Here is a 14,312-nt window from a genome sequence, read left to right on the forward strand (position 1 = left end):
ATGAAGTTCTTGTTCCTCCCTGATCCCTTTTGCATTAACTTTTTAAACTCTGGTATTCTTGGTATTGCTATAAATATCCAATCCTTAGTAAGATCTAGGTCTGAACAACATCACATGGCAATTAGTTCCAGAGTCTAATCATAGGCTGAAAGAAAAAGCAGTCCTTCCATTTTTCATTAACTACCTTTTCCATTTCATGGAGTGATCCTTTGTTCTGGAAACAGAAGCTCCCGCTCATCAGGCCCATCCTTATATATATCATGCCCCCTTTTATCTCTAACACAAACAATCCCAACTTTTCAAACTCCATGTGCATCCTATGAGCCCTTTTAAAAATATCTCTGTACAGCCCCTTAAATTCTGAGCGGTGGGGCGTTATTTGTCTGTGGCTGCTGGATTTTCTTTGCAGACAGGCACTTGGGAAAATTTCCCCCTCCCTGCCTTTATAAACTGGTTGGTCAACCACATGCAATGATACTAGGCTCGGTCTTGTCTTCTAATAGCCAGCAATGGCATGACTGTTCCTGATCAAGAGAGTCATCCTTAATGCATGCTTAATGCAGGCAGGTGTTGCCTCTTTTGTAGGCGTGGGTGACGTCACCACAGTGCATACTGGGCATTGAGTGCATACATAATGAGTAAGAGGCAAAGATTTCTTTGGGTGATACGTTTTATTGGACCAAGTGCATAACAGCAATAGTTAGATAAGCTTTCAAATGCAAGACATTCTTCTTTGGGTCATGTTATAGTCAGCAGTTCTCACCCTTGTTAGACCCAAGGCACCCCTTGGAAAACACCAGCTCTTAGTTTTCACTGCTTTTTAGATTAAAAGATAAAGAAAGAGAGTAAGCGTTTCATTGCAAAGAGCTCGACACGGCAGAACATTGCTAATAGTATGGATTCCTATTTGACATCTCTGGGTTTATTTCCTGAATCCTATTTGCACACTTAACAGTGCTAACTTTGTGGGGCATTCCCCAGCACCCCTGAAAGGATTTCAAGGCACCCCAAGGTGCTACAGCGCACTGGTTGAAATCGTTATAGAGAATATGCAGAGTGAGCACTCTGGATGTGCACGTGCCATTCCACCATGTCTATGGTATACATGTGTGGGCACCATCATTGCTTCCTACAGCCACATTTGAGTCCACATACCCCACGTGAAAGGTAGCAGGCAGGAGAGCAGATGCATGCATGTACCAACAGCAGAGCCTGAGATGTGAGCACGCGCTAACCGCAGGGCCTGAGACACATGCTAGGGCTGTGCAAAACACCACTGTATCATTTCGACATCTGTTTCGCCGGGCCAGTGTTTCGTGTCATTGCTTTGTTTCTCAGGTACACGCATGTACGAAGAGCAGTGCCCGAGGCACACGTGTACCAAAAGCATTGCCCGAGGCACATGTACATACCAAGGGCAGCACCTGAGGTGCACGCATGTACCAAGCGTTGCCCGAGGCACATGCGCGTACCAAGAGCAGCACCCGAGGCACACGTGTACCAAGAGCAGCACCCAAGGCAAACCCATGGACCAAGAGCACTGCCTGAGGCGCACGCGCGGACCAAGAGCGCTGCCTTGAGGCACACACGTGTACCAAGCGTGTTACCGAGATCCACACACCTGTACCAAGAGCTGTACACTGAGGCACACGCGTATACCAGGAGCAGTGTCTTGAGGTGCACGTGTGGTAGTGCAGTCCGCCCGCCCGTGACGCGGGGGGGGGAGGAGGGGCGGTAACCACCCCCCCGCAGCCGTTAAACTGCAGCTCGCTCGCGCCCAACGGCCTTCGACCCTCCCCCCTCGCCGCCGCCGGAGGGCGATGACCGCCGCGTCCCGCCGCTTCCTCCGCACGCTCCTGGGCGCCATGGGAGACTCGTCCACCAAGCTGCCCGCCAGGGAAGAGGCCCCGCCCGGGCGCAGCGACCGGATCCGGGTCTCTGGTAGGGGCGTCCGCGGGGAAGGGAGAGGGCGGAGGGGAAAGGGGGGAGCTACGTCACAGGGAAGGGAGGGGGGGTCGCTTCAGGGCGTGCGCAAGCACGCCGCGCGTTCTTCTCTCCTGGAAGCCTAGAGCGCATGCGTGCTGCTCCCCTTCCCCGCCCTCATTTCACATTGTGCGCATGTGCTCGGAGCCTTCCGGGCAACGGAGAGGGCGGTGTGGTATGTGCGGGTGCGCAGTTGCGTTCTTGCGGTACCGGGGGCTTGGTGTCCCTTCGCTAGCAGGGGCACGTAGGGGAGCCTCGCAGGTCCCAGTGCGGGGAGAGGGGCCTGTCATGGCCCTTCTTGAGTGCGCTGCTGGGATGCCAGGACTAAGGGGCAGGGCTAGCTTGACTCTTCCCTGGGCCGTAGGGAGCAACACTGAGCCAAGGAAGTTTTGTGCTCTGCTCTCTCTGTCCCCCTGTGTTTTAATGAATTACACAGTTGGCACAAGCAATCATAATCATAACAACAACAACATTGTATTAATTAACATGAGCAATAATAACAACGTTATATGAATCAACACAAGCAATGATAATAATAACCATTATATTGATTAACACAAGCAATAATAATACTAACCTTATATGGATTAACACAAGCAATAATAATGCTATTATATTAATTAACACAAGCAATGTTGGAGGGTCACTGTAAAGCATGGGTAGAGGAGCACTTGGAGAAACTGAGGCCAGTCCAGGCTCCCCGGGGCACATTTAAAAAGGCCTGGACATGACAGCTGCTGGGCCAGTTCCCCCACCCCCCAGGCTTTTTACACTGTAATTTGGCAGAAGCATTTAGTGAATTTGTGCAGGATTGTATGGAAAACTCTCATTTTTCCCAGAGTAAAATCATGTGACCCATCCCTCTATGATTTGGTACCTGTGTCCTCATAGCCTGAGCCTACACAGGACTGTAAAAGCTAAAATAAGATGTTAAATCAAGTAATGAGGCAGAAATTGAACACTTGAGCGTTTCATGTTTACACAGGCCAAATTCCTGGATCAAAATATAACTCGCTGTGTGTACATGAGACGCTGACTGTGCAGTAGTGTCATGTGATGGGAAGCATGATGCAATGCTACTGCACAGTAGTAACGAGCTACTGCACAGTCATTTAGTACTTGTTTATACTATACATTTAGTACTTGTGGATAAACAAGTACTACATTACTGTGCAGTAACAACGGCGCAGTCAGTGTCTTGTGTAGATGTGGCCAGTTTGAACTTGTTCTTAATAGGCTGCAGAAGGCGCTTATAGATATTCTTCATTGAAAGTTGTATTTCACCAGGTTCTACTGAAAACTGAGTTTTGTTGGTCTTTTGATGTGTAAATCCTGTTGGTTTGGCAGTTGTTCTCTCTCATATATTCCCATTCCCCCACAAAGGGGCTCCTGGATCATTTCTAGGTGAGAAGCAGCCCTATTTTTTGCTTTTAACTCCCAGAACCTGCTTTGTAAGAACTGTGTGAGACTTGAGTACATCAAAACATAAACTGTCATGTCTATGGCTTTTTTTTTGTGTTGAGGATTTTACTAATCTAGGCCATGAAGTGAGCAAGATCCCAGATCAAACCTTCAAACAGTGCAGTGTATTAAACTAATTTCTGTGAAGTGACTGAAACTTGTTTGTACAGGAATTTTTTTTTGTGAAAAGTTTCTTGTTGCATATTCTGAGTATGCTGCACAAATGGTTTAGTTTGTAGGCATCACTGGTGCTTGGAGATAAATATAATGCTTTACAAGTTTAGTTAATGTTTTCACCTCTAATCTACTCACAAAAACATTTCAACACAACCTAGCAACTGAAACTAATTCAAAAAAAATAAATTTCAGCTTCATTCTCTTTTGTCACAAGGAATGGTGAAATCAAGAGGAGTGCTGCTGCCTCAAATTTCCTTCCCTTTCAAAACAGCACGGCCTGTGACAGGTTAATGAAATCATATTGTAACTGACATTTCGTATATTTCTAAAGTTTCTCCTACGTCCTTTCATGTAAGCCTTTGTAAGTTTTTAGCTAGTTCTGGGTTTAATTCACTTGCATATATTTGATTGTCAATAAATTTCTCAGTCTAGGTAATTGAAGACATTTTGCCATTTTCATTTCCTACAGTGGAGCAACTGAAATTTGGTTCTGAAAATCAGTTTCGTAAGAATTTCTTTTACAGTTGGCTATAAAGTAAAGCTGTGTCCAGTGGTAAAATTAAATATCTACTTCTACATTTGCTGATAGAACATCGTTTTTAAAATTAACTTCCATTGTTATAGTGCATCAAATTTTGATGAAAAGTTACAGCTTAGATTCTGTGTGTGTGTGTGCACCTGCATGTAGGTGCATGTGTCATATATCAGTTATATTAGTGTCTAGGATCATTGGGTCCTGGTTAGAAATCTTTTGCCTCTTCAGCTTGATCAGTCCATGTATGTATCAGGTAATCCACTTACACATGTATCTGATATACATATAATTTGCTTAACAGTGTAACACAATGCTAGTCCAAATGTCATGCCTGTTGCTTGTACTGTAAGAAACTGGTTATCTGCATATTAATCAACTGCATGCACTGCTTAAGTGCATAGGATTTTTCAGCCTCACTGTCTGATGTATTGCTATTGTACCAGGAACAATGAAGGGGAAGCAGCTGTCACAGGGCTGCTTCTAATATGAAGGGAGCAAGTCAAGTTTCAGGGCTGTTAATACCACAGCATTGACAGGGTAAGCAATGCTCCTTATAATTTCATAGTTGGTAGGGTCGGAAGGGACCTAATCAGATCATGAAGTCCAACCCCCTGCCATGGTCAGGAAAGGATGCTGGGGTCAAATGACCCCGGCTAGCCTCCTTTTGAAGACCCGCAGGGTAGGAGCATGCACTGCTTCTCTTGGAAGTTGGTTCCAGATCCTAGCCGCCCTGACTGTGAAGTAGTGCCTCCTGATGTCTAGCCTGAATCTACTCTCAGTCAACTTATGGTTGTTATTCCTTGTTACTCCCAGTAGTGCTTGGGGGAACAGGGACTCTCCCAATGCCTGCTGGTCCCCCTTGGCAAGTTTATAGATGGCCGCCAGATCCTCTCTCAGACTTCTCTTATGGAGGCTGAACAGGTTCAGGTCCCGTAGCCTCTGCTTGTAGGGCCTGCCCTGCTGCCTCCTGATCATGCGAGTGGCCTCCTCTGGACCCTCTCCATGTTGTCCACATCCCTCCTGAAGTGCAGCGCCCAGAACTGGACACAGTACTCCAGCTGCGGCCTGACCAATGTCTCATAGAGGGGAAGGATCACCTCCTTGGACCTGGTCGTGATGCATCTGTGGATGCATGACAAGGTGAAGTTAGCCTTTCTGACCGTGTCCCCACACTGCTGGCCCATGTTCATCTTGGCATCAGTAATGACTCCGAGATCCTTTTCTGCCTCTGTGCTGACAAGAAAGGAGTTCCCCAGCCTGTAGGTATGCTGCTGGTTCTTCCTCCCCAGGTGTAACACCTTGCATTTGTCAGTATTGAAATCCATCCTATTCTCATCTGCCTACCTCTGTAACCTGTCCAGATCTAGTTGTAGCCTGTCCTTCTGTTCTAGTGTGCCCACTTCTCCCCATATCTTAGTGTCATCTACAAATTTGAACAAGGTGCTTTTCACCCCCTTGGTGCTTTTCACCCCTTCTTCATGGCACAGTGCTCTCAGTACCGTGGTATTAGCAAACTTGGAACTGACTACCATCTTTTTCGAATGGTCAGTTTCAGGGCAGCTATGAGAAGTCTTGCAAATACAGGTAAGTGCGTAGCCTTTTGTCAGACCTGTGGCTAGGCATTTGTAATCATAGGAAGTTTTTAGTGGGCAACTTGCTTGCAGTCTCATGCCAGTTCTTTGGTTCTGTGATGTCTGTCTCTAAAGTCATCACACTTGCCTCATCTATAATCTGTGATATAGGATGGAGGGGTAGTATGTCTTTCCTGGGACACCAAGGTGTTAAATCCAACTTCATTTTTCTCTCCCTTTGCATGCTCCAGGGATGTAGCATAGGAAGTACTGCTGGCGATAAGGAGAGGAGATGATATGAAGGCTCCACATTGGGGTGCGACTCTCAGATGAATCCCTGTTTAGATAAACTTTTATTGTGGTTGTTCTTTGTTCATCCATGTAACCGATTCTGATTTGTTCATCCTGAAAAAATGATGTTTTTACTTCTGTTGAATCATCATACTAGCTTTTGGAGAGTTTTAACCACTTCACCAGAAAGGTCAAGTCATTTATAGTTTACAGAAATGTTAGTACATGATGAGTAGGGAAAATGTTACATCTGCTAGTTAAATTTACTAATTAAACTTGATTGAATGTTAAACATGAGTCTTATGAGGAAGTGACTTCACTTCCCATCAGCTTCACTTTCCAGTTTGAATCTTACCTCAGGGTTTGATTGCTGCTTCCCAGAGGTTGCTTGTGTGTGATCTTTCTGTTTCAGGTCCCCATCTGGGAATTTTCTTTTCCCCATCCTTTATCTGGTCTATCTAAATCAACTCTTTGTGGTAGGGACTGTCTGGTTTAGCTAGTGGCATAATGCTAAACAGGATATGCTGCAGTGGTTTAAACCTGTTTTGGGTTAGCTTTACTTCCGTGGGTTTGTTGATTAATACCAATAAATTGTAAGGCTGGAAGGCACCACTGTGACCATCTAGTCTGTATCTTTCTTCCTGGAGGGGCTGCTCCTGGTGTGGCTGCAGCCCTCTGGGTTCTGCTCTGCTCTTCCCGCTTCCAGCCGCTCTTCCCCCTGCCCCCGCTGCGCTGCTCTGGGTAGCAGGTAGCTCAGGGAAGTGGCCGTGGGGATGTGTGCTGGGTGCCACATGCCCAACTAGGCAGGGAGGAAGTTGCAGCCAGGCAGCTCCTGCCCCAGTGTGCGGGGCTCCAGCTCCTCGCCACCTTCCACCCACTCTACCTGCTCAGCATGATGAGTAGCCACCTGTGGGCAGCTCTGTGCATAGAAGATGGCTGGGAGCTGGAGCTGGAGCCCTGTGTGCTGGGGCAGAAGCCGCCCCGCTGCAGCTTCCCCTCCGCACCTGCCTGGGTGTGTGGTGCCCAGCACGCATTCCCACGGCTGCTACCACCACTTCCCCGGGCTACTTGCTGGCTGGAGTGGTGCAACAAGAGAGGAAGAGGAGCTGCTGGAGGTGGTGGGAGCTGAGTAATACTTGGGTGGCTGTGGCTGTACCAGGAGCAGCCCTGTCAGGAAGCTGTGCATGCTGGCTGGGGCTGGGACTGTCGGCAGCTGTGGGTGGGAGCATGCTGCAGGCAGTTCCGGCCCCATGTGGAGCACCGTGAGGGTAGCCATGGGGTGGATGGGAGCCTGAATCACACCTCCATCGCCTGGGCAAGCTCTGCTGCACAGCCCCTTGCCCCCTACCTCTCCCCCACCCCTGGCTGGCTTCTGGGACCTAAGGTGTGGGCAGCCCTCCAAACATGCTTACTCCCCCTGCACAAACCTCCCATACCCCCACATACCCCCTCCATTCCAGTATACAAAAGCAAGACTTTATATTGAGCTATTATTCAATCACCTCTATATACGCTACTCAAAAAAACATAAATCGGGACAAAAGTTACTTTTTGCAATAAAATTAAAATACGTTATAGTAGATATTTGATGTTTAGTGTATCTTTTGTTTTTTATCTATAAGTTGTTAAAATGATGATATTTTCTGAACTATTTTGTGTGCAGCTCACCAAAACTCGTTAAGTGGCCCAGTACCCAAAATAATTACTCGCCCCTGGTCTATAAAGCGCAAATCTAGCCTGCCTGCCTTGAGACTATATGCCAGCTACCTTTCTTTGTACGAAAGAGGACATTGGCTTCCCCTGTATTAATCCTGGTTTGCATTAGAATCGTTCACAAAAACATTCAAGCCATCACAACCTTTGGTAATTTGTTCCAATGGCTGTATTATACTAACCCTTTAAAATATGTACTGATTTTAGCCATTGGATCTTGTTATATGTTTTATCTGCTAGACTGAAGAGCCCTCATTTCAAATTTCTGTTCTGCATGAGGTACTTACAGTCTGTAATCAAATTGCTCCTTAACCTTCTTTTTTAAAAAAAACAACCTTAAACTGATAGAGCTCTTTAAGTCTGTCAGTATAAGGTATGCTTTTCAAACCTTTTGTGAACCTTGTGGCTTTTCTATGAAATTTCTACAGTTAATCAATATCCTTTCTGAATTGTGGACATCAGAACTAGGCACTTTATTGCAGTTTTGGTCACACCAGTGCCAAATATAGTGCCCTGCTCCTACTTAGTATTTTCTTATGTATACATACAAGGATCAGATCATCCATTTCAGGTAGGGGCTCACTTCTGTTTAGCTCGTTATCCATATAGCCCCCAAATATTTTATCAGGGCCAGTCTTCTTCTGGATTTATTTAACAGAATCTGGCTAAACTGTTGCAAGCCAAGTTTAAACTGATGTAGAAGTATCCACATACAAAGTTGAACCAGTGTAATTAAGCACCATTGTTAAACCAGGGCAGTTAGCAGTATTGTATATAGTCAAATTTTGTATATTATCTTCAGCATCTGGCCTAATAGGACTCTGATTTTTAGGTAGTCTATACTAAAAATAGTGGTGTCCAGATGTGACTTTTCAGGGCTAAATTCATTGTTAAGGTAGAACCAGTATATCAAATTGTGCTATCACTTACAGCTGTGTAAGCCTGGATTAACATGGTTGAGGTCAGTCATATAGCTTGGTTTTATAGTAACCAGAATGAGAGCAGAGTCTATCTTAATGAAGAAGTATGTAGTAATGAGGTATCTTTTTTTAACTTTCCTGGTCATCAGCATGTTTTAAACCTATTTTCAGGCATTAAAATAAAATGTTTAAAGGAATACAACCAACTTAAAAATAGCACATCTTTCTTGAAATATTCACTTATTAAGATTTACTATAAATTAAGGATTTATTTTTAGTTTTATTTCATTTTACTTTGAGTATTTATTAGCACTTGTTAAGGGGAGTTTTGTTGTTGTGGGTTATGTATACTAATTAATCAGTTTTCCTATTGCTTCTCTGGGCGGTTCAGAAAACAGTTAAAAAAGATTGCCAGTGGACAAAAACTAATAGAGTTAATTAAGCATAGGTTTAGCACCTGAACCTATATTTAAGTCTTTCTGCACTAATCAGATTTCAGGTTGACTGTTGTTTTACTGCTAAAAAGGTAAATAATACACTAAATTCAGATATTAGAAGCATTCTTACTGAATTCTAATTATGCTTAGAATTAATTTCTCAATCTGACATACTGTGCTCAAGAGACAATAGGATTAAATTGTTTTGTTCTCGCTCTCTCTTTCTTTAAAGAAAAGCTTCAGATCCTTTGAGTACACCTTGATACATGGTTATAGGGAAGTTGCCCAAGAGAATCCAGGATTTGGAGGCCCTTCATGAATTTTCTAAACCAGGGGTTGGATAACCTGTGGCCCGTGGGCTGAATCTGGCCTGCAGATAGGGCTTTGGAAGATGCTTTCCTGGTGCTGTCTGCACTCCCGCCTCTAACCTGATCTGGGTCAGTCTGGCCCACAGCCTTCAGAGGTTGGCGACTGCTGTTCTAAGGAGTTATGAAGTTATGAACTGATCTTTGGATCGAAATCCTTGCTTGCAGGATGCCACAGAGGCAAGCATCACCCTTGGAGAAGAGTGAGGTGAAGAGGCATGGTATATGGGGATTTGGGTAGAGGTTGAATCTTCTGGTTGGTCCTTTCTTGTGTGTGAAGCTAGCATATATATTTCAGCACCCATTACATTAATGCTGTTAGAGCAAATATGTGGACAACTTGATTGCAGATTCATACAGAAAGATGGTTTACTCATTTCCTTATACAATAAAACACAGAACTGTTGGTGCATCTACATGTGCATTTACTGCACTGTAAACTACTGAGCAGTAAGCAGGTTTAGGCTGGCATCTACACGTGCACGTTAAAGTGCAGTAACACTGTATGCGGACCAACTGGGGAATAAATTAGTTCACACACAGTGTTACTGCGCAGTAAAGCATCTACACATACGTTACTGTGCAGTAACTAATCCGGTGTAAAATTTATGCCCAAGTCGGCATAAGTCACCATATTTACTGCACAGTACAGGCGTGCGTGTGTAGGTGCTGCCTGTACTGCGCAGTGATTGTTGGTTACTGCTCAGTCATTTCAGTTACTGTGCAGCAAATGTCCACATGTAGATGCGCCCCGTGTGTCTAATCAACCATGTGCTGTTTCTGCAGTACAGTTTCTTTCCTTCTCTTTAAGCTCTTTTAGATTTTTTTTGTTCCTTTTTGATCAAGGAATCTTTCTTGCTATTTGTGAGAGAGACCTAATTCATGTCGGGTGTTAACTAAGCATGTGAAAGGTTAAATGATTAACCATTTAACCAATAAGCCCAGTGATAACTGGTTAGCTTACCAGTTATTGTTTAGGTCAGGGAAGCGGGGGAGGGAAGATACATGGTGCCCCAGCAGGAACCGGAAGGCGGCAGGGCAGGCAGGAGGGAGGGAGGGAGAAAGGAGGAGGGGAGGGAGAGGGGTAAGCGGCTGTGTTATCAGCTAACTGTTTAACCAATATAATTAGAGGAGGTTAAACAGTTATTTTTTAAACAATATTTACATCTTTAGTGTTAACAAAGGACTTTATATTACCTTGTCTAACTATGGGGAGGGGTAACTTTTTATTGTTTCAAACAGGGATGGACACACTGCTCAGTTGTACCTTACCTCTTTGTTCCCTTACATTGGTAGAAATGAGCTAAATTACTGTAACTTTAATCCTGAATGAAACAGGATGAAAGTTGCAATGGTTTTGCTACACTTGTATTGCTACAGGAGCCACAGGAAAATTCAGACCTCAGGGTTTACTGATCAGCTGCATGGTTTCAAAATTGCACAGGGGTCAGTTCCAATTAGTGCAGTTGTTTTATCCATTTAATTTTTTTCACAAGGAATTTTCAAATGAAATGACTTTAGGAAAATGGTGTCCATTTAGAAATAACATCCCTCTACCATTTGGTTAATTTGTAGAGATGCATGTTGATGGATATCATTTGAGCCTTAACAGCTTCTGAACAGGTTGTAGGGTAAATTAATGGCAGAAAAATAGCAATAACATTTTATAGATAGTGGGATTTATTTTATTCTTATCTATACTTGTTATAAGGGATTTTCCATTCTCATTAAACTTTTTTGCCTTCTCAAAGGCAAAAAAGGACCACATTATCTTGTTGATTGCTAAGTTTGGACTAATTTTATAAAGTGCAGCTCTGCCTTTTCCCTTGTCCATGGCAGATGTAAAAAGTAGTTAGTAGGATCTTGTTTGATTCAATATTGATAGTTAAATATTGGGAAACTTCACATTATTTCTTTAGTCAATTCATGCAATAGAGAGCCTTTGCATTTTATAGACAGCTGGTATCCTCAGAACACAGGCGATGCTGTAATATTTATCTAAATCAGCTGCTGAAAATGCAGAAAGCTCAGTTTTCAAATGTGGGCGCCTGATAAATTATAATACATCCCCATTTGTGATTAAATGGACATTTGGAAATGTAAGGCAGTGCTCTGTGCAGTGCACCTGAGAGGGGGGAAAGTGAATGTATGGCAGTCATCAGGGCTGCTTTAATTTACCCTGTTTTATGCCATTATGCTGGCAGGGCTTGCTAGAGCTCAGTGAACTTTGACCATACCCTCTTAAATCTCCAGATTTTCCTACCAAGGTTGTGACGCCGAAGAAGGTGTTGTAGGCTGTGTGCCATTTCAGGTTTGTACGTACCAGGGGACTTTCCAGCTGCTCGTTTAATGCTTTATGACATGCTTTGTACTATTTCAGGAGTAGCAAGTGGCTGTAATAAAGAGCAAAATCTGGTCTTCAATTTGTTTCTAGTGCCTAAACAGTTATACCCTTTTGCTACCTAGGGAATTTTTAACAGGTTGGCATTGCAATTGTGACAATTTGCTAAGTTATATAAAATGTAAGATTTTGTAATGGAACTGCTGAATTAAGAATGAATGAATACAGTGTTTTTTTCCCCCCATAACACTGTCAGAAAAATGTGAGCAAAATTAAGAGAATGAAAAGTATTTGATATTTCTTCCAAGGAGGGGTGGGGTGTGTATGTGTGCATGTGTAGAATCTGTTAACCCTGTGGCATGTATATGAGAAATGCTTTGCACAACCCTGTTGAGAAGATATAGTATGGTGAAATTCAGTGTGCCATGGGCAATATATGGAATCCTATATGGGGATGAGTTATGCAAATAAAACAGCTTTGTAAGAAGCTTAAGATTTAGTAGAATTATTATTTTTTAGCTTCATGATCTTTCTTTTTTCTTTTTTTTAGTTGTAAAAAGTTAACTGAAACCTTATTCTTATTGCAGACTGTACCCAAATATGGGTAAAAAAGGGAAAGATATATCTTATAAGACAGACAATTTGGTACGATATAGTGAGTAACAAATTCATAATGGTATGTATGTAGCATTGCATTTATCAAGTTTCAGTTTTCTTTTCCAGTTGAGAGAAGAGGAAATTACTTATCTCTTCATTCTAAAAAATCAAGTTAGGACACTAACTTAGTATACTTTTGATCTATCAGTTTATAAACGTATTACTTTTTTCATTTGTTTGAACAAGTGTGCTGAGATTCAAACCAGCAAGGATGTAGAGCAACAATACATTTATTTGCTCAGCTTCCTTATTCTAAGTAATTATTTATTACTTGAAATCCCAGACTGGTTGAAATATCTGGACAGAGTATGCATGAAAGTAATTACTTTGAAAAGAATAGTTACAATAGAAGTCTGCATGCCATGCATTTTCTCCCTTTCCCTTTTCTGTTAGTCCTTTTTATTTCCCCTGGCATTAGTAGCTAAACATTAAATAAATAGCTTGGTTCTCAGGCCAAATATATGGGCTATGAAAACTTATTAAGAATTGTAGTCACATTGGCAAAAAGGAACGACTTTTCAGCCCACTGTTAGTATTACGTTTTTGAAGATGCTTCCTAGAGAACAAAAGTTTTGAAATCCTAAAGCTTCTGTGCGTTTCGCATTTGGCAGCTGGCTCTGCAGTTCAGCAAATATGCCGAGTAGACTTTTAATCTACAAAGGACTGTGTGTGTGTCCATATGACGTTCTGCCTGTTTTTCAGCTGCCAAATTCATGTAAAACATTAGAATTTCACAATTTCTACTTCAAGAAACATGCCAACATAAAACTTTGTGTGCATTCTGTATTTCGCAGCTGGAACCAGGACAAAAAGTCAAACATGCACACGCAGTCCTCGGTGAATTCAAAACCAAAAGGGAGATGTTTGCAGAACTGCATAACTGGCTGTCAAATGCAGCTCCCAAGATAACGCTGCATCGCTGAAAAGCCTGCACTTCCTTATCACCTCGAAGTACAGCGTAACACAAAGAGCGACGTCATTCATCAGTAAACCCGCTACAATAAACCCTCATTCCAGTCCCTGGAGCTCCTGGGCGACTACTTAGCATTCTTCTCACACTCAGATGTGTGCACTGGCATGAAGCAACGCTGCACAAAGCTATACCCCCCTCAGGACTGCGGCGGGCCTGATAACTGAGGTAGCTCTCCACAGGGTTTCTCCGTGGCAACAGAATGCAGGTTGCTGGGAAACAGAATTATTTAAGGAGTAGAAACTTTACCCAACTGGCAGCCTCTTGAATGCAAATAAGGCTTGAAGGAGGCTAATATTGAAGGCACCATAATTTCACTTTATGAAATGAAAAAAAAAATGAATTAAAAAAAATCTTTATTCAGAGGGTTACATATATATGTTGCTATGAGAATTTAATCCAAATTGTGGAATAAAGGGGATAAATGTTTCTAGTGAAGACTAGTGGCTTGGTAAGCAAGAGATTGAGTAGCTGTTTGCTGCCGCGGTATATGAAAAGGGTAGCACCAGCATGTGAACTCCAAAAGTTTTCATTGTTTAAATACAGAAATTATATATGATTCTTGATTCCAGTGGAGAATATTTTGTATTGCTATGCAATACATTCAGGATGACTTCGAACTCTTTGGCTGATGGTGTGATGCCATTTTGACTTTTAAGGGCGTTCTAGGCTAGGGACAGAAATTACAACCAAACTGGTTTAAGTGATTGGAAACTGGTTTAAACCTGTAACAGAACAGAAGCTCAGTGCACGTAAACCAGTTTCAGGGATTTTGAAACTGGTCTAAGATAAATCTGGTTGAATGTAGTTAACTGATTTGGGTCAAGCTGGCTTACGAAACTTCTGTCTCAGACCCCTACCTGGTTCAAGTTAAATCGCAGTCTCGCTGCC

General features: G+C 43.0%; 1 protein-coding gene across 1 annotated transcript in view; it reads left to right on the forward strand.

Moving 5' to 3' along the window:
* The first annotated feature begins 1,773 nt into the window (after nt 1-1,773).
* MSRA (methionine sulfoxide reductase A) overlaps nt 1,774-14,312 on the forward strand; it is a 541,610-nt gene continuing 529,071 nt past the window's right edge. The window contains exon 1 of the mRNA XM_019520901.1: nt 1,774-1,941. Within this exon, the coding sequence (XP_019376446.1) occupies nt 1,821-1,941 (121 nt within the window). The 5' untranslated portion in view covers nt 1,774-1,820. The remainder of the gene's footprint in view (nt 1,942-14,312) is intronic.

The sequence above is a fragment of the Gavialis gangeticus genome, unplaced genomic scaffold, assembly GCF_001723915.1.
Source record: "Gavialis gangeticus isolate Ggan-Ray unplaced genomic scaffold, GavGan_comp1, whole genome shotgun sequence".
Classification (NCBI taxonomy): Eukaryota; Metazoa; Chordata; order Crocodylia; family Gavialidae; genus Gavialis; species Gavialis gangeticus.